Source organism: Leptosomus discolor, chromosome 23 (genome assembly GCF_034619465.1).
Source record: "Leptosomus discolor isolate bLepDis1 chromosome 23, bLepDis1.hap2, whole genome shotgun sequence".
Lineage (NCBI taxonomy): Eukaryota > Metazoa > Chordata > Aves > Leptosomiformes > Leptosomidae > Leptosomus > Leptosomus discolor.
The window spans coordinates 3567497-3592919 of record NC_141413.1 but is presented as its reverse complement, the minus strand read 5'-3'; the positions used below and the strand labels follow the sequence as shown (position 1 = coordinate 3592919).

Genomic DNA, 25423 nt, shown 5'->3' with positions numbered 1-25423 from the left:
TCCTGCCTTGTCCCGGAGGATCCGCCGGCGCTGAGTCACCGGCGGAGCGGGACACGCTCGCCCGGCCGTCCCGAAGGAGCCAGACGAGCCCGAGCTCCCCAGCCGGGGTGGGGGTGTGTGTGTGTGTGTGTTTGGAGGTCACCTCCCCAGCCGAGGGGGACCCCCCAGCATGTCCCAGCCCAGGCAAAGCCGGGCCCTCATCATCGTCAACACCGATTTCCGCAGCGGCGCCGGCGCCGCGGTGCTTGGGACGCGGAGGGGAGCCAGGAGGGAAGCGGAGAAGCTTTCCAGGGCGCTCTCCCGGCTCAACTACGAGGTGACGCTGACGCACAACAAGACAGCCAAGGAGATGGAGGCCCTTTACCAGCGAGGTACGCGTGTGTGTGTGTCCCCCCCCTACCCCCTAAAGCCCCTCCTCATCCTCCCCCACGCCCAGCCGCCTCCCCACGCCCCACCTCGCTGGTCTGAGCACCCTCCACCGGTCCAAGCACCGCTCATCGCCTCGGCCGGCTCGTGGCAGAGCGTGGCTGCCGGCACGGGGACTACTTTGTGAGCATCATCTCCAGCCACGGCGAGGAGGGGGTCGTCTTCGGCTGCGACTCGGAGCCCGTTCGGCTGAGCCGGATTTTCTGGATTTTAGCCTCAGAGGAGTGCCCGGTGCTCACCGAAATACCCAAAATCTTCTTTATCCAGGTAACGCAGCCGCCGGAGGGTGATCCGGTCCCTTTTTTGCTAAGTTGGCACAGAATTAGGCTGGCACCAGCGCGAGGCTTAAGGCCGCTGTAAGTCTGCGTGAATGGTGGATTTTGCTGCCTCCACGTGGGAGCTTGACCCTTTCGGTGCTCCCCAGCTTCCCACCACAACCCCCCGTCCCTCTTTTGTCATCCTTTCACTGATTTTGAGGCTTCTTTGCTCACTGCGAACACTCCTCTCCCAGCCTGCCATCACCCACACACGTGTCCCTTCTTCGGGAAACAGCCCCGGCCTTTTCCCAGCGCCTCCAGACAGGAGCGTTTCTCCCAGTGGTTCGTGCCCTCTGGACTACCTGGGCCGCAACCAAATGGTTGGCCACAGCACATGACGCTGCTGGGATCAAATATTCCTCCCAGATACCACCAGGATACAGATGAATCAGTAAAAGCTGCCTTCAAATCCCATCACCGGGAGGTTTGGGCACAGCAAACACCCGGGGCAGGGCTGGGAGACGCCCAGCTGTGAACTGGTGACGTTGTGGGAGAAAAAAAAAACCCCAAATATAACAAACGATAAAGCCCGTAGCTGGTTCCCAAGCAGTGAAGCGAGGGGGAGCGTGAACATGCCCTTGCAGGAAAGGAGCCCTGGAAGTACGCTCCAAGGCTGGGCTGACAGGGAGGATCCGATCAAACGACAACGAACCCGGCAGCTGGCCCGATCCCAGCAGATAGCGTGAGCTCCGCCAGCATTACGGGAACAAAAAGAAACCTTTTCACCCCAAAGCGAGCCGTAAACCACTCACGGCACTCGCTGCCTCCCGGTGAAGGGCTTGGCCGCCCTTCAGGGAGCGGTGACAGCCAGGGCCGTCCCCCAAACCGGCCACCAAACGCAGAGGCTGCTCTGGGCACCTCGCGCTGCCCAACGCTGCCCTCTTCGAGCGACCCTGGCGGGGCCGGGGGCGCCCAGGGGGTCGCTTCCCCTCGGCATCGGCGCCCGGCGGCGCCGTTCGGTGCCAGGGCGTTGCAGGGGGAGAGCTGAGGGGACGCCCCCCCCTCTCCCCCAACGCTGGGAGATGTTCACGCTGGTCCCGGCCGACGTGTCACGGCAGCGACAGCTCCGGGTAGGGCTGAAACGGGCCCTCGGAGCGGCTCCGGCAGCGCTGGTTTGGCTCCAGCCCCTTCCCAATGCCAGCCCGGTGCTCCGTCCCTGCCAGAGAGCCCAAACCATCACGGGGATGAAAGGACCGGGTACGAGCCGGGCTGCCCGCGGGCCGGGCTCCGGGGGGAACCTCTGCCAGCCCCTTCCCAGGGGGAATCTCGTGCTTCCCGGTGTATTTCTGGGTTCTCACGGGCAGCCCCACGTTTGCCGTGGAGGGGGAAACGCGCAGGGGAACCAGCCCGGCGTCGGGGAGGGAGGAGGGAGCCCCATCGCGAGGGAAAAGCCGAGCCGCGACGGATGAGGCGGGAAGACGACGGGCGAGGGGCGAGGCGGGAAGGGGATGGAGGCGGGAGAGGAGCCACGGGGGCTGTAGGACTCGGGGAACGGAGCTGGGAGAGGCTCTGCACGGCGGGGTGGGTTGTAGGCTTGGCTTGGGGGGGGGCTACAGATCCACAGGGTGCCCCCAAAGACCCCAGGAGCGTCCTGGCAGAAGGGGGAGAGCAGAGCAGAGGGCAGCTCACCGCAACCCTTCCGCCCGCAGGCTTGTCGGGGGCAAGAACTCGACCCGGGGGTGGTTGTGGAGTGCGACGGCGCGGCGCCCGAGCCCAGGTGCGAGGCAGCCTACCTCCGCATCCCCCCCCAAACCGCCGTGATGTTCGCCTGCAGCCCAGGTGAGGGAGAGCCCCCCCCCCCCCCCCCGACACACCAGCGCCGGCCACAAACGTTTCCTTGTGGAAACGCGGCGATCCCGGGGCCACGGCACGGCCGACGTCCGCCCTCTTTTCACGCTCCCGCAGGCTACGTGGCTTTCCTCAACCTCTGCGGATCCATGTTCCTCCAGGCCTTGCTCAAGGTCCTGGAAGGAGAGGAGCGTCACTTGGCCCTCAACCGCCTCGTGACCCGCATCAACCGGGCGGTGGCCGTCGGCTGCCAGGCCAGGGGCGCCTACGAGGGGTGCAAGGAGATGCCCTGCTTCGTCACCAACCTGCTGCAGGAGGTCTGCCCCTTCGGCGCGCCCGTGGCGGAGGAGGAGGAGGAGGAGGAGGGTGTTTGAGAAGAGCCCGAGGGGCGAAGAGCAGCGGCTCGGCTGCAAGACGTCCCCTGCCACGGCGGGGGGGAGGAAGAGAAGGTACGAGAAAACCAACAGAAACCCCCTCTGGGACAGGGACGGGCTCAAGGCAGGAGTAACCGGGGGGAGGTTTTGAGAAGCCAAGGGCGGCTGGGGCAGGTCTCACCACGGCACCTTCTGCAGAGCAGAAACCGCCCGATTTAAGCGCAGGACGGCGCAGCGACACCCACGGCAGCACCCCCGCGCCACAGCGCCAGAGGGGGCCGTAAACCTGCTTCTCCCCCTCATTTTCTCGCACGAATGAGCTCCAACCTTGTCCGTTTTGGCTCTTTTTTTTTCTTTTAATCTAAACAACCTTTCACAGGCCACGGACTTTCGTCTTACAGAGGCAAAGCTGACGTGTTTACTCGGCCGGTGCCCTACCCATAATGAAAATACTGCTGCCCTGGCAGTAAAGATCACCTCGTGTTCAAGCTGTTTCTTCATGAGGCTGTTTAAAATTCAAAACTTAGGAAAACCCATAAATAAAATACAGAGTGGTGAGCAGGATTTGCAGGTCGGTGGGTTAACGTGGGATCTGGAGCGGAGGTCAGGGCGTGGATTTGAGAGCATCTGCTCAAGGCAGCTCCGAGAGCTCACGTCGGATAACCGGGTCTTGGCGAGCTTCCTTCTCAGGGGAGCGAGGGCAGAGGCGAAAAGCTCCCGCCAGGACGCGAGCGGAGGGGACGGACGCCCCGTGGACCCGACGTATTTGCTCAAGGTCCTCTCCTTGGGACCAGGAATGAGCCCAAAAGCCACGGCAAGGGAAAAACCTCCCCGGGGAACGCAGGGACATCCCCAGGGGCCGGCCCTCAGCCAGCCAGGAGAAGGAAGGAGGGCTCCAAGGGGCGCAGCCCCCCACCGAAGCTTCACCCCGCGCCGCCTCCGCCCTAACGGCTTCTCGGATAAACCCCGGCCCTATCGGCATTTCTTGGCGTAGCCCTGAGCAATTCAGCTCCGATAAGCAGGGCCCAACCCAGCCGGAGGTAATTTTGATTTCATTTAGTATTTTTTTTCCCCCCCACCCCCCCCTCTGCTCCCGGACCTTGACTCACCGCAGCCGCCCCAGCGCAGCCCACGCTCGGCGCTCACCGCGGCCCGGCGCGGGGGATGCTTGTGCCGCCTCCCTCCCTCCCGCCAAGGCGGCTCCTTCCCCGCTACGGTCGCTCAGCCTGCAGGAATAAAAGAGTTTGGAGACTCTACCGCCCTCTCAGATCCAGGGGGAAGCAGGGCCGGGGTTCAAAGAGCTCCTGGAGCACAATTCAATCGTTCCCGTTTCTCTGGGAAATTGCCCCGCAGACACGCAGCCGGGCGGCGCTCCGGCCTCCTCCTCGGAAGACAGGGACGAGCACTCAATCCGCCAGCCCCACGTGCAGATAAAATGCAGAATTTTCATTTGAATCCCCCGTTTCCACCGTCTTTTCCCCTCTCCCACGCCCTCAGCAACGCTGCCGACAAGCAGCCTTCCCTTTCTGCCGGCCCGGCCTCTGCGCTCGCTGCCGGGCAGCTGGTGTCCAGCCAGGCTGGGGGAGAGCGCGGGGGGGAGGGGATGTTCTGCTTTTAGGGGAAAAAAATGGGGGAAAAGGAGGAAGTTTCCTCCATGCACTGCAGGAAGCAGCAGCAGAGCGTACCCAGAGGCACCTTCTCTTCCCCTTCCCACGCAGCTGCTCTCACCCTGGGGGGGGGGGAGCAGAAAGCTGCACCACCGGGCTCTGGCTTTTCCAGTCTCTCCCAGTCAGAGGGCTGGGATGCCGGCTGCCTCCTCCTCAGAGCCTCCCTGTGGGTGAAAGAAGAAATACAAGAGGAAAGATCCGCAGCTTTTGGGAGCGATGTAAAGGTCAAGTCCCCACCGAGGGAGCGCGCCGGCCAGGGGGAACGGGGTCGCCGCGGTGGTGAAGCGGACTGGAAACTTCTCAGATCCGCTCTCGGCCGAAACCTGTCTCGGCTCCTTCCGGCTGCGGGGCGAGTTGGCCACGCTGGCCGGCGCCCATCGAGTCAGGCAGAGCTTTGAACCCGAACCACTTGGCTCGAAAAGCGGCGGGTTTGTTAAAACCAAGTCTTTTTTTTTTTTTTTCTTTTTTTCCCTGCAAAGAGGAACTCACCGGCCGGGTTTCAGAGGGGACCGCGCAAAGCAGACAGAGGGGTGGAAACTCAACGCTTGTTGGGTTTTTCTTTTAAATCCATTTATTGACTTCATCACACGGGGTGTGGGGGGTGGAAAGAAAGTCCAGCGAAATATAAAAATTCAGAACCTTCAAAGCAAGCCGCGTCTCACTGCAGCAGCGAACAAACCGCTCGCTGACCCCAACCCGGCCGGCCTGGGAGCGGCGACGTTTGGCAAAACCCTCCAACCACCCCCGTACCGACGGACACCGCCCGCTCCCAGACACGCCGTGGCCCAAGGGGAAAGGTCAGGCGCGCCCTGACCCGCTCGAAACACGCGGCGTAAATTTAAAGGGCGTTAAACCGGCCAAACCGGGAGGCTCCCAGTGGATCCGGGCAGCTCGGAGAATGCTGGGCAGGAAGGGGTTGAGGGGAGTCGTGTGTGTGTCCCCCCCCCCTTCAGCCTGGGGTGAGCTCTGCTCTCCCCAACCCCTGCCCAGCCCGGGATTTGCCAGAGCCGCCGCGGGCACCGAGCGGGCCCACGGCTCCCACCGCCCTCGGCCACGGGAGGACGGGGCTCGCGCTCCGCCCCACCGAAAGGCCGGGGGTCCCGCTGGCCGAGGAGCTCGCCGCCTTCGTCCCGCTGCTGGTGGCACTTCCAGCCCCGCCGAAAGGCGTTGGAAAAAGCTCGTGGGATGCAAAGCCAAGCAGACGGTGGGGGGGGAAAAAAAAAACCCCACCAAACCCCCTTTGTAAATTGTTTTTCGATTAAAACCAAAAATAGGACCAAGCAGGACAACAGCACAGAGGCTGGAAGAATCCAGGAGCGAGCAGCTCAGCAGCACGTGGCATTTCACAGGGGGGGGTTTCTCCCCCAGCCCCCCCCCCCCCAAATCAGAGGCGAGGGGCGAGGACTGGTCCTGCGGGGCCGCTGCAAGACAGGAGTCTCGTGGTAGGAGTTCCCACCCTTCTCAGAAGGCACATTTCCCCCCCCCAAGGGTTGTGTTCCCAGGCTTGTTTTCCTTTTCTCTTCCCTCCACACTCCTTTTCTCTAAAACAGCTTCTGCGAGCGCTTTCAGCATCAGGAAAAGCCACTACGGAAACCTTGAGAGGTATTTAAAGCCAAAAGAGACTCTCTCCTGTTCTCTGCGCTGGCAAAGAGGAAAAAAACAAAAGGATTTTTCTTTAAAGAGGGGGTCAAGCCCCTTCTCCCCCCTTCTGTGGGGGATGAACCACTAGGGAAAAAAAAAAAAATACAGCCGTAGCTTTCAGTGGGGACAAGGAAACACCTTTTCCCTCGTCAAACGCGGCTATTTTTAGCAACCACAGAGCGGATTCCCAATCGTTCACGACCTCAGGAAGGTCGGAAAAAGGGCGGCCCCGGCCCCCAGGTCAAGCGGGACGGCCAGGGCACGGAGAGGGCGACTCCTGCACGGCTGGCAGGAGCTCTGGGTGCAGGCAGGTCCCCGGGCAAAGAGCTCCAGAGGCCTCATGCTTGGTTTTTTCGGCCCATTTTGGTTAAGAAAAAAAAAAAGCAGGAGCGGGGCAGGCACTTGAGGCCCTCGTCAGGAACGGCTCAACCCCCCCCTCTCTTTGGAACAGAGCTACAAAAATAAACCCTCGCGGCTCCAACTCACGAACCAAGAGGTGTCACAGCCTTAAACACACCCAGGACGGCCCAGGCCCAACGCCCCACGGCCCGGCCAAAGCCGCCAGCTCGGCGCCGAGCCCACTCCACCGCCCAAACCGCCTCCGAGCCGGAGCCGGCGGCGCCGCGGGAGCTCGTGCCAGCTGGAGGACGAGCCCTGGCCCATCCCGGTGGCCTGCTCGAGGGGGGTGACCTCGGGGAGGAGACGCCCCGGGGTGAACAGGAGGGTGCCCACCCGCCAGGCTGCGAGGGTTTCCCGCGGCGAGGGGTGCTCAGCCCCCAGCCAAGCGGGGAAGCAGCACTTCTCCGGCGAGAGCCGCCGCCGCGGCGAGCTCTGCGGCTGGCGGAGGCTCCTGCGGCGGGGGGGACACACACACACACACTCCGGGGCCTCCATCCCGCGGTTCTGAGGCGGGAAGGGCCGGCAGCTTCACCCAGCCCAGCGGCTGAGCTCGCCCTCCCTCACAGCCTCCAGCCACAACCGCCGCCGTTAGCGCAAATCCCTGAACTCTGGGGATCGGGAGGGAACAGACCCGGCGTGGAGCTGAAGGGGGAGGGAGTCTCAGCTCCAACCCCGGGGCCAAGGACAGCTCCAGCTCGGAGGAGAATTGAGAAGTTCAACTCTAACGTGGGCTTTCACCAGAGAGAGAGAGAAAAATCGATCAGATCAGAGTCCTCAGCAGATCGTTTCCCAACGAGGGCAACCACGCTCCGAGCTTTAGCATCCAAAGGGACAGAAGAGGAGAAGGTCCGCGGCCCGAGCGGGGCCGTGCTGGTTCCAAAGGCAGCTCCAGGATGGGGAAGAGGCAGACGGCTCATTTCGCAGGCAGGTATTTCCCCCAAACCTCCCCCCCCTTCCCCATCCCCCCGTCCCCCCAGGAGGAGACGTCCGTACAGTAGAAGGCAAATCCCGTTTCATCGGGACCCGAAAGTGCCGCCAAGTGCTGGGGACTGGCCTGCCCCGGGCTGCAGGCGGGAGGCCAGAGGCCCCAGAGCAAAACCAGTTCATCTGCGGGCTGCTGGGAGAGGGGAAAGGCGGAGGAAGCGCGAGGTGGAACGTTACCGGGGCGCAGGGGTGAACCAAAAGCATTTCCCCTCCTTCCCGGGGCTCCTGCGTGTTCATCGTCCCACCGAACGGCCGGGGAGGGATCTAGAGCTGAAAACAGAAAGGTTCGGCCAACGGGGGAAGCTCAGCGTTGGTTTTCCTCGGGTTTGAGCGGGCTGAGCCGCTGGGATGAGCTTCCCAACCCAACCCCAGCTCTTCCGACCCGCCTGGCTGCGGCGCCGAGCCTCGGGGCCGAGGGAGCTCGTGGCAAAGGCAACAAACGCCCAAAATAGGGGTGAGGTGAAGCGGGGACGCTCGAGCGGGCAGGCGGTCCCCGTGGCACGCAGGTGGCTGCCCCGGCCAGGGGAAGGGGAAGCCCTGAGCTTCATATGCAAAATCTCTCACGGTGCTTGAAAACAGCTCCTCACCCATCCCCCTTCGGAAAGCCCCAGGTTCAGCCGCGGGGGATTTGGGTTTTTCATTTATTTTTTTTCCCCCCTTGTCTCCTCCTCTTCCCACTGCAGAAAATAACTACAGACACATCAGACTCCAAGGGGAGCAGGGGAAAAAAGTTTCAAGGGGAAGAAGAAAAGGAATTCCCCCCGAATCCAACCCTTCTCCCGCTAAAAACTTCCTTAAAGAGTCACTTGTGTCGGCGAGGAGCTGTCCTCAAGCACAACCCGGGCTCGAGACTCACACACCTCCGCCCTGCGTGAGCTCTGCCAGCGCTTCTCAGCGCGGTTGCTCCCACTTTCTGGCAAAACCCTGGCCAAGAGGGAGGTTTTTGCTACAAAATCCGCTCTCCAAAACCACCCGAGGAGGAGTTTTGTCACCGTTTCTACCGGGAAAGGCTGATCTACGGCGTTTCCACCACCCCAACCCTCCCGGCTCCCGTTTCGGGCAGCTCTTACCTTTTGATCCAACCTCTGATAATCGCCAGATTTGGGTCGTCGGCCGCTTTTTGATCTTTTCCCTTCCAGGGCAAAAGCGATGATCTTTGGAGAGAGAAGCAGGGAGAAGGTGAGCGGGACGGCAGCGACCGAACGAGGGTCTCGCTCCGAATGCGGGCGGTTTCGAAGCCCAGCTGCGCCGCTCTCCTTCCAGCCACCGCGTTCCGTTCGGAAAAGCCCTCGGAAGAGCTAAATGCCCACAGACAAACCCAGCCAAGCTCCAAAGCGGGTGATAACGGGGTTTGCCTGACGTGCAGAAAACGGGAAGAATCTGGTTTTTCTTTCTCCTGCCTCAAAAAGAGCTTTACAGGAGGAGAAAAACCCACCAGCGAGTTACGTCAGCCGAGCTGCAGCTACAGGAACCACTCAGTAACTTCACACTTTTCCTTCTCACCTCCCTCAGCTGCAAACAACCCCCCGAGCTGAGGCCACCCCAGTTCCACAGAGACCCGACCCCCCCAAAGCCGCTGAGGCCGCAGCTCAAACCCCAACCAAACCCCCGCCGCGGGGAGCGAGAGAAGGCCGAGGGGAAAGGTTTGGCACCGACGGGTCTGGGGCCGGGGCGGTGAGGGGGGAGGGAGCTCCCGAGCACGGGGGGGGACCCCGAGAGCCCGGGGCAGGGCCGGGGTACACCCACCCACCTTGCGCTTGTTGTGGTAGGCGACGTACAGCGCCGCCACGACCACGGCCGTGGTCACCAGGTAGGCGAAGAAGTGGCTGCTCTCCGCCGGCGCCCGGGGTGGGGAGGGAGCGCTCTGCTCGCCCTCCTGGTGAACAGAGGAGGTGTCGCTGCTGCCCTTGGCCCCATCCTCTTCCTCTGCGGGGTTTTCTTCATCTTCTGGAAAGCTGTTGCCGCCGGCAGTGGAGGAGTTTGGATTACGCTGGTTCTTGGCCTGGTTGTCGTCATCATTGCCCTGGTTGTTGGGCTGGTTACGGTTGTCACTGTCCTGGTTGTTGCCCTGGTTCTGGTTGTCACCGCCCTGGTTGTTGCCCTGGTTCTGGTTGTCACCGCCCTGGTTCTGGTTGTTGCCCTGGTTGTTGCCCTGGTTCTGGTTGCCACCGCCCTGGTTCTGGTTGCCACCGCCCTGGTTCTGGTTGCCACCGCCCTGGTTCTGGTTGCCACCGCCCTGGTTCTGGTTGCCACCGCCCTGGTTCTGGTTGCCACCGCCCTGGTTCAGGTTGCCACCGCCCTGGTTGTTGCCCTGGTTCAGGTTGCCCTGGTTCTGGTTGTCACCGCCCTGGTTGTTGCCCTGGTTCTGGTTGCCACTGCCTTGGTTGTTGCCCTGGTTCTGGTTGCCACTGCCTTGGTTGTTGCCCTGGTTCTGGTTGCCACTGCCCTGGTTCTGGTTGCCACTGCCCTGGTTCTGGTTGCCACTGCCCTGGTTCTGGTTGCCACTGCCCTGGTTCTGGTTGCCACTGCCCTGGTTCTGGTTGCCACTGCCCTGGTTCTGGTTGCCACTGCCCTGGTTCTGGTTGCCACTGCCCTGGCTGTTGCCCTGGTTACTGTTGCCACTGCCCTGGTTCTTGGCGTTACCATCCTGGTTGTTTGTCTGGCTCTCGCTGTTACCATCCTGGTTGTTGCCCTGGTTACTGCCATTACTGCCCTGGTTGGTTGTCTGGTTCTCACCGTTACCACCCCCGTTGCTGCCTCGGTTCTTGTCATTATTGCCCTGGTTTGTGTCACTGCTGCCCCCGTTGTTGTTGTTGCCGCTGTCCTGGTTGTCCTTGTTCTCACTGTCCTGCTGGTTGTTCTTACTTTTGTTGGTGTCCTCCTCGTTCTGAGCCTCGTCCTCCTTCTGAGTGTCCTCCTTCTGAGAGTCCTCGACCTGGTTTTCCCCACCATTGCCCTGGCCCTGGTTGCCGTCACCCTGGTTGCCAGCACTGCCGCCATGTGTGTTGGTTTGGTGACTTGTGCTGCTGTCCTCGCCACCCTGAGTGTGGTCACCCTGACTGCCGCCTTGGCCACCATCCCTCTGGCTCCCGGTGTGCTTCTCCGTCTCGCTCCCGGGGTCAGACGCGCTCACGCCGTTCTGGCTCTCAGCCGTCGTCCTCCCGTTCCCCGCGTTCTCTGCGCCCGATACGCCCGCCCCAGAGCGCTGCTCTTTGCTCCCGGGGGATGTAACCGTCTGCCCATTTCCCGCAGATGCTCCAGACTGGTGGGATCCCCCAGCGCCCCCAGAAGCGTTGCTGGAGTCGGTTTGCTCCGTCCCACCGGCTGTCAGCAAACACACAGAGCTCACGGTCACGGGGGGCTGCGAGCGGCGTGTCTGCCGGCCTGAGCCACCTCCCCGGCCACCGCAGCCCCGCTGCTGCCCAACCCCCCCGGCAAGGGGCGCACGGTGCCCCGAGGGAGCCCCCACGGCCCCTCCGCGGGGCTCCCACCCCGCGAACCCCCGCGGCAAACCACCCGCCCGCGGCAAACCGCCCCCGGCCCGAGGGCGAGCGCTGCCCTGGCTTCGCTACTCCCCCTCCCCGGCACTACCGAGAGCCCGGCCCGACCGCGACCCCAGCCCGGGGCCTTCCCCGCCGGTTCCGCCCCAGCGCCCCCGGCCCGGCCCGGCCCCCCACCGGTCCCAGGCCCCTCTCACCGCCCTCCCCCGCCCCGGGCACCGCAGGGCCGCCCCAGCCGCCCTCTCACCTTCGACCCGGGCGGCGGCGCAGAGCGCGAAGAGCAGCAGGAGCAGCCGCAGCGCCATGGCGGCCCCGCAGCACCGGCCCTCACCGCCACCCGCCGGCCTGCCCGCTTCCGCTTCCGGTGGGGCGGGCGCTACTTCCGGGTGGAGATCTCGCGAGAGCGGGGAGGCGGGAGCGGGAACGGCCGCGCAGGGGTAGGAGACACGGGAAGGAGGCGGGGCTGGGGGCGGCTGGGGCGGGGTTTAAGAAGACGCGGGGGCGGGGCTTGGGGCGACCCGTGGGCGGGGCTTGCTAAGACCGAGGCGGGGCTTGCTGAGAAGCGGGGGCGGGTTTAGGGAGGCTAGGGGCGGGGCCTGGATGAATTAGGGCGGGGCTTGTGGCGAACGGGGGTGTGGCTTAGGGCAATCAGGCTGCTGCTCTCTCAAATGGGGTGGGGCTTATGCAAATTAAGGGCGGGGCTAGCCCTCCAGGCCTGGCCCCCAGCCCAGGCCTCCCCCCGGGCCCAGCTCTCGCCAAACCCCCTCCATCTTTGGGGGAAAAGCGGCATTTTTGACGTCAAACCTGCCCTTTTGGGGTCCCCGAGGAACCAGGGCCCGGCCTGCCCTCCCCCCATCCCGCCCGGCTGGCCCGGCCCGGCCCTGCGGGCACCTCCATCCTGGGGGGGGGGGGAAACAGGCTGTGGTGGGGGGCGGCTGGCGGGAAATCGGGGCCGATTTCCCTCCCTTTGGCTCAGGGCTGCTTCCCGAAAGTGCTCCCGAGGACAACGGCCACATCGGGGAGCATGGCCAGTCCGACGGCTCCGATAAGCTTTAATTTTTCAATTTTTAGCCAGGCTGGACACGTCCTGTTCAACTACAGCTCTTCCCACCGGCAGCAGCAAAGCAGCTTTTGGCTCTCTGTGGGCACCGAGGACGATTTGCTCCTTTCTTCTGTAGCTATTTTATCTGTTGAAGACCGTTCTGTCTCCCTTCTCTGCACTGAATGTCCATCTTTTCCTGCAGGTTGGGTTCTTGCCCTCGTCTGGGCTTTCCCCGGGCGCTCCACACCTTGAAGGGTACTGCCCAAAATTGGGGATGATCCTCCAGCTTGGTCAGCAGAACAGCTCGTCGTGTCTTACTGATAATCCCACCTCCTGCTCTGCTGCCTGTACTTGATGCAGATAAACCCCAAATGTAGAAAGAGCCCCAAATCCACCCATCGTCCTTCTACTGTGGATTTGATGTCCTCCGGTCCACGAACTGCGACCCCACCGCAGCCAGTCAAGGCGGCTGCGGCGCTGGGTGTCCTTGCGTTGGTGCCATCCCTGGTCGCCTTCCAGCCGTACGTCACCTGCTGCGTCCAGAAGTTGTCCCCACCCGCTGGCCAAGACTTTCCCAGAGCATTTGCCTCCTGCTGCATTCCTATGCCACCAGATGTCTGCTGAGCCGTGGCTTTTTGGGGCTCCTGGTAAAACAAAGAGCTCCGGACGTTCTTCCTGGGTCTTCCTCGTCTTCATCACTGCCACCCAGTGACCTTGCATGGGTCTGTCTCCCTCTCTTTAGGGACGTCAGCATGGGGGTGCATAATCTCCAGCTTTTTCCCTGCCTGTCCTTTCCCAACCCAGCTAGACCTTTGAGGTCAGCTTTCCAGATGCCACCAAGGCTCTGTGATCTGGCTTAGTAGTGACAATCCCGATCCGTCCTCCCCGTCATCTCCCTTCTTTCCTTTTAGATCCACGGATTTGCCTTCATCTCCACCCAGGACGAACTTCCCGGGTGCTTAACCGCTCCAGGCCACGCATGCTTCCCGCGATTGCTCGGTGTCACGGGAGCCGTCTCACCCCTACCGCGGTGCCCCGCGGCGCTGAGCGCCGAGAGACACGCAGCGAAGCCTCACGTGCCGCCAGAAGGCTTCGCCACAACACCACGAACTCGTTCGCTGCGCCGGTCCGTCCGTTTAACGCTAAACCGCACAAAAATATCCCGACATGCAAACCCAACGAGCCCCGCACGGCGATAAAGCTTTGGGGAATAATCCTGACTTGGCCTCAGAGCACGGTGGATTATGTGGTTGATTCTTCTTCTTTTTTTTCACTTTCCCCAATCCTCCAGTCAATTCAGGACATTCCAACGACCCTAGCAGCTCCGTTCTGCCCACGCCCGCCTTTCCGAGGAGACAGAAGAAGGGTTGGCCCAACGCTTTCGCTGAGATTTAAAACAGTCAAGCGAGGCTATTTCTCATGCCCAGCCAGTTCGGCTTTCACTCACGCCCCTGGAAGTCAAAAGCAACTGAACGGAGGCCAAGTTCCTCTGGATTTACAACAATGCATCCGGGAACAGAATTCTGCCCGAAAGACCGAGTACGAGGCTGACATCAGCTCGGCGCCTGGTGGCTCACACCGGGCTCGTTGGCCTTCGGCAGTTTTCTTGGCTAAAACGGGATAAACACGGCCAGCGACCTCCCGTCACCTCGGTGCGGCCGCACAGCCCGAGGAACGGGAAGCTGCCGTCCCCGTGGACAACGAGGAAGTTGCTTCTGGCTTCGGCTCAGTTACACGGATGTGGATTGGTAGGAGGAAAAGAAGGAGGATGGAGGATTATTATTATTATTGTTATTATTATCATCTCTGTCTGCTGCAAAGCAGGAGGAGGAAATTCTCCTTCGGTCCCACTCAACGGGGTGGCAGCTGCTGGTCCTTTATCACCTGAAAAACATCCCCTTCACATCCAGACTCGGGCGAGGTTTTGCTTGGTGCTGTCCCTTCTCATAAATCCTTCGGCGACGGCGCTTTTTGGAGGGGGGGACGACTCCTTCTGACGGCCAAGAACAGGCTAGACGCACAAATCTGGCTTTTAATTTAGCACCGACGTTCCGCTGTGGCCTCCCAAGGTCTGGTGACAACGCTGCCCTCGGAGATAATCAAGTCCTCACCTTGTCAGAAGCGTCTGCATCCCCCATCCCATCCCATCCCTCCCCCCCCCCCCCCCACCCCCCCGAGGGCTAATCTGGTCAGGATAAAGGATCAAAAGGAGAAACAATTAGCAAATGGAAGAATTTAATGATGCTAATTAAAATGTATTAAGTGTAGCTGCTGCCTCTGCACCAGCTGCTTTGGCAGGAGCCTGGCGTCCACGGCGCGCCAGCCTTGCCCCGGTGCGGCGCGGGGGAACCGGGACATCTGGTGCGCCCTCCCCCCCACCCCCCCCCCGCCGGCCCCTCGCCAAAAAAAAAAGCGCAGGTTCGAGGAAACCATCGTTTCATTTGCTGCCGCTCGCCGGGTTTGCGGCGGAGCCCCTAATTAGCTCCATCTCTGCAGGAGACCCCTGGGACCTCATTAGGCATTTCAATTAGTGAATAGCCGGAGCTGCGGAGGGAGAGGGGGCTGGGGGCCGTTGGATCAAGATGGCTGCAATTAAGCGAGCGGACGGAGGTGACAGAAGTAACCCCGCTCCCAAAAACAAGCAGGGAAAGCACCAAGCTGGCTCCCAGATGCTGCCCGCGCCCCCGAGCGAGCTCTCCCACAAGTCGGCTCTTGACAAGCTCTTAACGAGACGTTCGCCAGCTCCCGGCCAGAAAACCCCCCCGATGGCTGCGGCGAGTTTAGGGCCGGGTTCGTCACACAAATGGCACCGTTTCATCGAGGTTTTAAACGTTTTCTTGCCGCGTTTTGGGACCGGGAAGGACTCGCAGGCGTCCCTGGTGCGACGCAGCCCGGCTCCGCGGCCGCCCCCAGCCCGGCGCTGCCGTCGTTGCTCACCCGGAGCGTTCCCGGCCAGGAGACGTCGGGCGCTTCTTGACCGCGGTTTCCCTCTGGCAACGGGGGGGGATGATGGCCAACGGGTGTCTCCCGAGGACGCCGCCGCCCGTTCTCCATCCCGGCTTCACCATCCGCCCGGCTGCTCCCGGCTCTCCCGCCCGGCCGTACCTCCTGCTGCCTCTCGGCACCTTCTACGGGGACGTCCGCCGCTGGAGAGGACGGCAAACCCCCAGCGAGCAGGGCCACCTCACCCCACCTCTGCAGAGCCGCGGCTGAGCCCCGGTGCCTGTGCCCGCCAACGTCTGCCACAGCCGGGAGAGCAACGGGGACCTCGGGGGCGGCACGACGTCCCCCGTCCCAGCTGTGGCAGGATCCGGCTGACCCGCGTCTCCCTGCTCTTCTATCCCATCCTTCTGCTGCTAACTCTCTGCAGGACACCATTGCATTCCCTCCCTGATCTTCTCCCCTTCGTTGGACGTGGTTGGGATGCACTCTGTGGGAAAAAAGTCACCTACAAAGCAGGACCAGGGAGTGTGCAGTGGCGGACGCCTCGTTTTCTCAGGGGACCAAAGGAAAAATCAGGAATCCTTGGCTGCAAAATTGGGGTTTTGTTGCAAGTTTGAGAAGGGAATTCTTGTAACTGGGAAACACTGGTAGAGAGCTCCCCAGGACCTCCACGCACGGCTCTGCTCTGCACCCTGGGCTGCCTGGCTCGATTTTGGCTCCCGGGTCTGAGGATAAGTTAAGCATCGTCAGAAATACAGCCTAGAACTTGTCCAAAAAAGAGCAGAGGGGCTACCAAGACCTCCATGCCACAACAGCCCATGCTGAAACACTGGATTTTCGGGGTTTTCTGCAAAAAAAGGCAAACCCCAGCATTTTCCTCTTGTTGAACGACACCCCAGGGGACAAAGAAACCCTGCTAAGGAATCAGTTTGGTACCGATAACCCGTCCGAACGCAACATTTCCACCCAGCCGCATCGCTGCCAGCGTGAAGGGCACGATCAGCCTGGTTCAACTAAGACAGCTTCAGCGTGTTCAACCGGTCTTGCCCTCTCCTCCAGGAGGAGCGAAGCCAAGAGGGCTTTGGTGGCCAGTTGCTTCTCTTCTAGCACGGGGTAATCCAAGCCCATCTCATTTCAGGAGCACTGCGAAAGCGTCGGAACAGATGTTCCTTCTCTGTATGGGAAAATGCCGAGTAAAACAAAGAAATATTCTCCTGCTGAAGTCCAACATCTGTTTGAAGCTGTCTGGCTCCGGTTCAGGCTTTAATTCTTGTGACAGGTCTCTTCATGCCTTTAATTTCCCATGAAATCTAATTCAAGCAGTTGTTTGTCTGCAGCCCGCTCCCGGTGTTGGGGCGAGCGCGGCTGCGTGCGAGCCAGACGTTCCTCGCAGAAAACCGGTTTCTTGGAACAGCCCCTCTGAAAAAAAAGCCACGTTTCGCCTCTTTTCAAACGACAGCCACGCACGTTTGCGGTGACACTCTAATCCTCTCAGCCCTGGGTCTCGCACGGCCGCGCGACACGCTATCAGGATGCCATTAATTAAGGCGTCGCGGCTGGTCCTCTCGGGTGCCGCTGCGGAGGAATCGTGCCCCATCCCGGCGGTTCCAGATTCGTTCCTTGAAAGCAAGAACTTTGGGCAATTTTGCACGCGGAACGGAAACGCCTACGGGGCTTGGGGCTGTCTTGGGTGCGACAGTGAAGCAAGATGCTCCAGGCACTTTCTCGTGCTCAGAGGCTTTGGTGGTGGCCCCCAAGAGGGAGCTGGGTCTGCTGCAGGCTCCTCTGCCTGCTCGAGGCTCTCGTCTAGCCTTGGGGCAACGATTTTGGGAGCTACCGCCCCGCCGGGATGCTCTGAGCTGTGAGCTGAAGCTGTGGCTTCCAGGCCAGAAGATGAGCCTCAGCTGGATGGGGGAAGCTGTGCTGCTGCTGAGGGCACCGCCGGTGTTGGCATCCGGAGCTTCCACAAGGTTACGGGAGCCGGTGTTCGCCCCGAGCGTCTCCCCGATGCTCGTGCCAGGGCTCCAGGCTGCGCTCTTGTCCGCACCCATAGCGGGGGGCATCGCTCGGCCGCACTTTTTTGGTGATTCTGCCCAGCTCCAACGTGGAGATAGGAATCCTCGAATCTGGGTGGCTTCGCTGGGGTTACAGAGGTGCCAGCGTTGTCCCCTGGCACGCGCTCGGCTCGCCCAACATCTGGTCAAGGCCGACGTCGTCTTCCTTAAGGACGAGACACCGAGGTGGTCCCTTCTCCCCTCTACCTGCAGATGGACATCTGCTGCTGCTCCAGTTGGCTAAAAATACTTCCCCAGTGGCTTCTCACAGCAGCTCTGCGCTGGAAAGGAAAAGAGAAATGTCACGACAGGAGGCGACGGCGTCGTTTATTCCGCCAAACGAGCAAAACCACCCACCGAACCGAGCGCCGAAGGGCCAGCAGCTGCGGGAAGGGCTCAGCCCATCACTGACGGTGGTGGTGTGGACGTTGCCCACCGCCACAGGCTGGGAGCCCGGGAACACCGTGGTTCCCACCATGCAAGTAGAGAGGAGCCAGGTTGGGTCCTGGGAAGTGGAAATTGGCCAAGAAATGCAGAAAAGGGGAACGAAACGGGACTATAAACGTCACAAATCACCTTTGGGCGGACGCAGCTCGGAATTAAATCTGCAACAGAAAACAAAACGGTGACTTTCAACGGGAAAACTTTGAGATAGTTTTTTTTCCTGTTAAAAATACAGTGAGGTGGAAGCGTCTTGATTAGCTCAAGTGTTGAACTGGCCGAGAACTCAAGATCGGTTGAAAAATCCACTGGGTGACCCTGGGGTGCATTTGTGCGGGTCCTTTTGCGTCCTCATCTGGCTTTTCACCCCTGGTTTGGAAGAAGCAGGCACGGGGCATCCTGCAGTTCCTGCCTGCAAGATACACACCAGTAACTCCCACTCCTCGGCTTCTCGGGCACCCCTTGAACTGGTTTACCTAATCCCCTGCATCCTCCTGCCCGGATCTCTCCAGCGAACGTACGCCGCCCGCTCGCTCCATCACAGCTTTGTGACAGACACCCCAAAATCACCCTGGGCCCATCGACGGGGGCGGCCGGGTGATGCTTTCGGGCTGGGGCCATGCCTGGCCCTGCGCCCCGCTCGGGAGCTGGAGCGCAGCCCCATCCCGGGCTGCTTCCCGAGGCACGGAGACGTCCAAGCGCCGGCGGGGAGAACGCGGCGGCGCCGGGCGAGGAGCGAGCGCTTCCCCCACTGACCACGCTCACGCAGCGAGTTGCAGCTGTAGTTTTATTTCCTTTTGTGAAAAATAACAGGGGGGGTCAAGGGGAAAACCCTCCCACCCAGGGCTCAGCCCCGGATCCTGCCCGCCCCAGCACGCCCGCGGGAAGGAGCCGGGCCGACGGTGCAGCCTCCTCAGGGCAGGACCCGGCGCCTCGCCGGGCCGGCGCGAAGGCGATCGCCGCAGGACGGGCGGACTCGGGAGCACCCGGAGGCACCGGGTCGGTCGCCGGCGTTTCTGCTCTCGCCTCCAGGATGGAGCACCGGCCCCAGCTCGACGCCTGCCGCCTTCGGTGCCGGCATCCCCGTGGCGTGGGAGCGCCGGGCCGTTGGCATCCCCATGCCCTCCGGCAGCGCCGGGCACTTGGCTGGCGCCCGCGGTCAGCTTGCAGGAGATTTCCGTCGTCGGCAGCTTGTGGAGGGTTGATTTTCCTTTTTTTTTTTGCCTTTTTTTCCTTTTTTTTAATAAAAATGGTCTTTAGGTCGACTGCTGGCAGCAGCTCTGAGCAGAAACCCCCTTTCTCCAGAGTCTGCTTACAAAAAGAGTTCAGAAAGGGTCAAATATTGACCAATAATGGTTTTGGCTGCATTTGAATCTTGATTGTGGCTTCTGCAACGTACAGCAGGGAGGGGACGGACGGGACGGGCCGAGGGGCAGGGGGACGAGTTTTTTTCCCTTAGTCAGCGGGTTTGGTGACCAGGGAAAGGGGCTGCGTCTGCAGCACGGCCAGGGCAGCCTGCGGGGACGGGATGGCGGCCGCGAAGGACGGAGGCGAGGCCAGGAGAGCCGTGGAGGGCACCGAGGTGAAGGGGATGGGCCTGGAGAGGAGCGAGGGCGGGCTGCCGAGGCTCGAGGAGGAGGAAGAGGAGGAAGAAGAGGAGGAGGAAGAAGAAGAGGCGCCTTTGCCCGTGAGGAAGGCGGCCGAATGCACGGCGAGCTGCGCCCTGGCCTCCGGCTTGGTGGTGAGCGAGAGGGGCTGAGCCTGTTCCGAGTGGGTGGCAGCCGGCGCGGCCGGGGAGGCCAGGGCGGCCGACGGCGTGGCGGGCGAATCCAGCATGCTGCCGTGAGAGGACGCGGGGCTGTCGCAGGGTTTCTCGGCCGGCAGGTACGGCACGCACGGCTTCTTGCTCTTGGCCGCCAGGGAGCCTGCGGGAGGACGAGGGGCGGCGTGAGCGGCCGAGCGCCGGCGGAGGGAGGAGGCTGGCGGGGGGGGATACTCACTCTCCGTGTCGTGGCTTTGCTGCTGGGCCAGCTTCTCTCGCTTTCTCTTCTTTTTCTTGCCCTGGAAAAGATTAGAAAGTCCTGACGTGGCTTTGGGCCACCGGCGAGCTCTTGGGGGGCTGCTCGACGGGCGAGAAACGGGGCTGACGGTGCCCCAGAGCGGCTCACGGGGGTGGAGGAGCTCCTGACGGCACCAGAGCATCCCCAGCGACTCGGCACCACCGCCCAGCACCCACACGCCGAGCACCGCAAGCAACCCCCGGGAGAGGAGCCAGCCGGGAGCCTGGCAAGGGGACAGGCGAGGAGAGCTCCTCCCGGCCGGTCCTGGTGGCCGCAGGGCTTGGGGGAGGCCGCGCTTACGTAGTTGTCCCGCGCCGACCACGTCGGGTAGAGCTGCGAGTGCAGCTGCCGCTCTTTCCGCGCCAGCTCGTAGTACTTGGCCTGCTCCTCCCGCGACAGCGAGTGCCACTGCAGGGGGAGAAAGGACACGCTGCAAACCCCAAAGCCACGCTGCAAACCCCAAAGCCACGCTGCAAACCCCAAAGCCACGCTGGAAGCCCCAAAACAACGCTGTAAGCCCCCAAACTATGCTGGAAAACCCAAAGCCACGCTGCAAATCCCAAAACCACACCGGAAACCTCAAAGTCATGCTGCAAGCCCCAAAACCATGCCAGAAGCCCCAAAGCCACGCTGGAAGTCCCAAAGCCATGCTGGAAGCCCCAAAGCCACGCTGGAAGCCCCAAAGCCACGCTGGAAATCCCAAAGCCGTGCTGGAAGCCCCAAAACAACACTGCAAGCCCCAAAACTACGCTGGAAAACCCAAAGCCACTCTTCAAGCCCCAAAACCATGCCAGAAGCCCCAAAGCCACACTGCAAACCCCAAAGCCATGCTACAAACCCCAAAGCCACACTAGAAGCCCCAAAACCGTACTGGAAGCCCCAAAGCCACGCTGCAAGCCCCAAAACAACACTGCAAACCCCAAAGCCATGCTGGAAATGCCAAAACAACACAGAAAACCCTAAAGCCACTCTTCAAGCCCCCAAACCATGCCAGAAGCCCCAAAGCCACGCTGGAAGCCCCAAAGCCATGCTGGAAGCCCCAAAGCCACGCTGCCAACCCCAAAGCCACGCTGCAAACCCCAAGGTCATGCTGCAAGCCCCAAAACCACGCCGCTGGCCCCGAGGACACGCTGCCCTGGGGCTGCAGAGCTCCCAGCCCGCCCTGTCCTGTGGCCACCCAGGTCCCCACCAGCCCCCTGGGACCTCGTGGGCTGGCGATGCCCCAGGTCAAGGGACCGAGGCACGGGGAGAGGTGGAGTAAAGGGGGCTGGCAGCCGTTTTAAGGTGACAAAGGGGGACAGCACGTGGGCGCGAAGCCGATGCCGGTGCCCGTACCCGTCTGCCCAGGATCTGGTTGATGGCGGCGCTCTCCTTCAGCGTGCACTCGGCCACCACCTTGGCCCTCATCTCCTTCATGTACAACATGAAGGCGTTGAGCGGCTTCTTGATGTGGGGTTTCTTCTCCTCCTCCTTCTTCACAGTGACGGGGGATTTCCTGCAACGAGCGGGGCGGCGGGTCAGGACCCGCTCTGCCCTGCGCGGAGCACCCAGGGGAGCAGCTCCTGTCCCGTCCCCGACTCACGAGTGGCCTCCAGGGCTGACGCTGGGCTGGGTGGGTTCCTGCTTCACGATGGGCGAGACGATGGTCGGGTGCGGGATGCCCGAGGGGTGCAGCCCGTGGGCGGGCGGCGGGACCATGTGCGGGGAGAAACGGCTGGACATCAAACTGCAGCGGAGGGAGCGGGAGGGGAGGGCTCGTCAGCTCCCCACGGGCTAAAACAGCCCCCGGGTTCCACCCCAAACCCTCCTGAGAACCTCCTGGGTCAAGACACCACCAGCCTCAACCCGGCTGGGGGTCTGGTTTTACGCTGGATCCCAGCCCAGCTCATGCAGGACAGCAACACGGACCAACCTCAGCGATGCCATGAGCCCATGGGGTGTCACTTTCCCCCCACCCATGGGGACCATCTGCACCCTCCTGGGTTGCATTTTTGGCTGAGGAGGCCACCACGACCTCCTGGACCTGGTCTGAGTGGCGTCTCCCCAGGAGCACCCACCGCCGATGCTGCTGCAGGGCTGAGTCCCGCATCGTCCTCAGCGACCAAAAACCCGCTGCCCGCGCCGGGACGCCCAAGGAAGGTCCCTCGTCCCTGCCGAGACCCACCTGGACATGGAGGCGTTCATGGCGAGGGCGGGGTAGGGGTGCCGAAAGCCGCCGGGCGGGATGGAGTACACGGGCTGTCCTTGCCTGCGAACGCACAAGCTTTAGTGGGAAAAAATACCCCTCCCCAGTTCACGGGGGCCCTCGGACTGGTCTCCTGCTGATCTCCATCCTGGTGATTCCCAAATTTTCCAGCGGGGGGGGAGCCCCTCCCTTCCCACCCCCCGCGGGAGCCCTCGGCATCCCACTGAGCTGGTAGAGGGAAGAGGAGGAGGGTCTCAGGGGGACGTGGGGCGCACGGGAGCGGGGACAGGGACACGGAGGGGGGTGCGAGCCCCCAGCCCAGGGCCAAGCCCGTCCTTACTGCGGCACGAGCCAGCCCAGCGGGTGCGGGATCTGGCCCACGGCTCCCGGCGACAGCGGGTAGTAGGGGGGCAGCTCGGACGGGTGCGGCGGCCGCGGGATTCCTGCGGAGGGAGGGAGGGAGGGAGGGAGGGGAAGCGGCGTTAAAACAGGGACATGGCAGCCTCGGAGCGGCCCGCTGGCCTCCGAGCTCCTCGTCAGCCTCTGAGCGCCCCATCTTTTTTGAGCACCCCATCTTCCTCCGAGCACCCTTCCTTTGAGCACTCCATCTTCCTCCGAGCACCCCATCTTCCTCCGAGCACCCTTCCTCCAAGCACCCTTCCTTTGAGCACCCCACCTTCCTCTGAGCACCCCGTCTTCCTCTGAACACCCTTCCTCTGAGCACCCCATCTTCCTCCAAGCACCCTTCCTCCGAGCACCCTTCCTTTAAGCACCCCGTCTTCCTCTGAGCACCCTTCCTCTGAGCACCCCATCTTCCTCTGAGCACCCTTCCTCTGAGCACCCCACCTTCCTTTGAGCACCCTATCTTCCTCCGAGCACTCCGTCTTCCTCTGAACACCCTTCCTCTGAGCACCCCACCTTCCTCCAAGCACCCTTCCTTTGAGCACCCCACCTTCCTCTGAGCACCCCGTCTTCCTCCAAGCATCCCATCTCCCTCCGAGCACCCAATCCCCCTCTGAGCACCCCATCTCCCTCCCAGCACCCCATCTCCCTCCCAGCACCTCCCTGCAGCACGGGGAGAGGATGCCGAGACAACCATAACGGAGACCTGGAGGGATCCCTCCCCCCCACAACCAAACCTGCGACCAAGCGAAGACCCAACCCCGGCCACCACCCGCGTCCCCTCCCCACCACGCCGGCCCAAGGCTGTGCAGACCACCCAGGAAGCAAAGGGACCCTCCGACAGCGAGCCCCCCGCTCCCAGCACGGCACCCACCCCCTCACAGTCCCTCTGCTCGCCCAAGCGCGCCCCAGCTCGGCCGAGGCTGGGTGTCCCCCCACCTTCCCCGCCGAGGCTGGGTGGTATGTCGTGTCCCCCCCCCACTTTCCCTGCGCTCACCCGTCTTCGGGTCGATCTCCGGCGAGAGGTGGCCGGGCGGCGAGCCTGGCGAGAAGTGGTCGTTGCTGTAGGTGATGAGCGGCGTCAGCGGGTGCATGGGGTGGGTGTGCTGCACCACCGGGACCTTGTTCGACTGCGGGGCAGCGAGGGAGAACGCGTGGGAGGGCGAACTGACAGCCTCCCCCCCCCCCCATGGGCATCCTATCAGCATCCTGGGGGGCTGGAGTGGGGTTTTCCCCGTGGGAAACCCACCACCTCCGTGGGGAGCCGGCTGCTCTTACCAAGTGTGCGGGCGAGGGCGAGCGGCTGTCCTTCAGCGTGGCGCCGGCGGGCACGTCCAGCAGCGGCCACTTCATCTGCAGGTACTGCGGGAGAGCTGGGCTGATGCCCTCCGCCCGCCCCGAAACACCCCCCCCCAGCCCCAAAACATCCCCCTGGCCCCAAAACATCCCCCCGGCCTCGGCTGCACGTTCGACTGGGGACACCCCCAACGCAGGGAGGACACCGTGGGCTGGTGGCAAAGCGGTCTGGGGGCACACGAGGCTGTTTGCAGCCCTGTACGCCCTGAGGGACCCCATAAATGGTGCAAAGCCCCAAATCTCTGTCTTAAACGGTGCAAAGCCCCAAACCCCAAATCTCTGCCCCAAATGGTGCAAACGCCCAAATCCCAGCCCTTAAATTTCTGCCCCAAATGGTGCAAATGCCCAAATCCCAGCCCTTAAATTTCTGCTCTAAATGGTGCAAAGCGCCAAATCCCAAGCCCCAAAACTACGTCCTAAATGGTGCGACACCCCAACCCCCCAATCCCAGCCCTAAACCCCCCAATCCCAACCCCCAAACCCCTGCCCCAAATGATGCACAGCCCCAAATCACAAATCTCTGCCCCAAATGGTGCAACCCCCCAGTCCCAACCCCCAAATCTGCCCCAAATGTGCAAAGCCCCAAATCCCAGCCCTTAAATTTCTGCTCTAAATGGTGCAAAGCGCCAAATCCCAAGCCCCAAAACTCTGTCCTAAATGGTGCAACCCCCCAGTCCCACCCCCCAAACCCCTGCCCCAAATGGTGCAGAGCCCCACATCCCAAACCCCTGCCCCAAATGGTGCCGTCTTGCTGGGGAGCCACAAGCCCCCACATCCCCTCCCCGCCATTCCCCACCCGCCCGCGCTGCCACCGCCCTTCCCCTACCCCAAAACCACACTTTTTGGGACACGGCAGCGCCCGGCGCAGCCCGGCACACGCCGCAGGGCTCAGCCCCGGGGTGCTCCCCGTGCTGGCCGGGGTGTCACCCTGTCCCTGGGGCACCGGTGCCAACCCCGAATCGCCAGAAACCACCACCGAGGGGTGGGGAGAGGCAAAACTGGGGCTTTGGGGGGGCTCTTCCCCCCCATACCGGGTTAAACCGTGCCGCGGCACGCGGGTTTGTCTCCCTGGCACTGGACGCCCGCGGCCCCCCGAAAGAAAGGTGCTTTGTGTGGTGGGTTTCGGCGCAGGGGGGGCCGGCGGCATTTCCCGGCAGCCGGGCGGCACGTCCCGCGAGATGCCGGAGCTGGGGAATGCGGCCTGGCCTGGGCCGCAGCTGCCGGAGGCGTTTCCCCGCCGGGTCCGAACCTCGGACGGACCTTCCCGAGCGGAGCCGAGGAGCTGGAAGGAAAACCCAGCGAGGAGCCGCCGCCGCGGGAGCCTCCTGCAGCCCCCGCAGTGTCCCGCGTCCCCCCGCATCGCCTCCCGCTGCCCCCAGGCTCCAGCACCTCCAGTAGGCCCCTGCATCCCCAGTATACCCCCCTCCATCTCCAGTATCACCCCCACACCATCCCCAGTATACCCCCCTCCATCTCCAGTATCATCCCCTCTCCATCCCCAGTATACCCCCCTCCATCTCCAGTATCACCCCTCCAGTATCTCCAGTACCCCCTCTCCATCTCCAGTATCACCCCTACTCCATCCCCCGTATACTCTCCTCCATCTCCAGTATCCTCCCTCCAGTATCTCCAGTATTCCATCTCCAGTAACATCCTCTCTCCATCCCCAGTATCACCCCCTGTCCATCTCCAGCATCCTCCCTCCAGTATCACACCATCTCCATCTTCAGTATCATCCCCTCTCCATCCCAGTATCCCACTCCATCCCCAGTACACACCCCTCCATTTCCAGTATCATCCCCTCTCCATCTCCAGTATCATCCCTCCATCTCCAGTATCATTCC

General features: G+C 62.4%; 3 protein-coding genes across 3 annotated transcripts; 1 reads left to right on the top strand and 2 right to left on the bottom strand.

The window, feature by feature from the left end:
- The first annotated feature begins 169 nt into the window (after nucleotides 1-169).
- Nucleotides 170-2905, top strand: LOC104346047 (caspase-3-like). The gene is made up of 4 exons (XM_086477049.1): nucleotides 170-371; nucleotides 521-693; nucleotides 2393-2522; nucleotides 2649-2905. The coding sequence occupies exons 1-4, from the start codon at nucleotides 170-172 to the stop codon at nucleotides 2903-2905; spliced, it is 762 nt and encodes a 253-aa protein (XP_086333175.1).
- A 1789-nt stretch (nucleotides 2906-4694) lies between these two features.
- Nucleotides 4695-11401, bottom strand: TGOLN2 (trans-golgi network protein 2). Its single transcript, XM_086477048.1, has 4 exons — nucleotides 11344-11401; nucleotides 9347-10920; nucleotides 8667-8750; nucleotides 4695-4736 (listed from the first exon to the last, which is right to left on the bottom strand). The coding sequence occupies exons 1-4, from the start codon at nucleotides 11399-11401 to the stop codon at nucleotides 4695-4697; spliced, it is 1758 nt and encodes a 585-aa protein (XP_086333174.1).
- Nucleotides 11402-19031: 7630 nt separating this feature from the next.
- Nucleotides 19032-23669, bottom strand: TCF7L1 (transcription factor 7 like 1). The gene is made up of 9 exons (XM_086477047.1): nucleotides 23502-23669; nucleotides 23221-23353; nucleotides 22162-22264; nucleotides 21801-21884; nucleotides 21219-21362; nucleotides 20972-21131; nucleotides 19937-20044; nucleotides 19577-19637; nucleotides 19032-19501 (listed from the first exon to the last, which is right to left on the bottom strand). The coding sequence occupies exons 1-9, from the start codon at nucleotides 23667-23669 to the stop codon at nucleotides 19032-19034; spliced, it is 1431 nt and encodes a 476-aa protein (XP_086333173.1).
- Between the last annotated feature and the right edge of the window lie 1754 nt (nucleotides 23670-25423).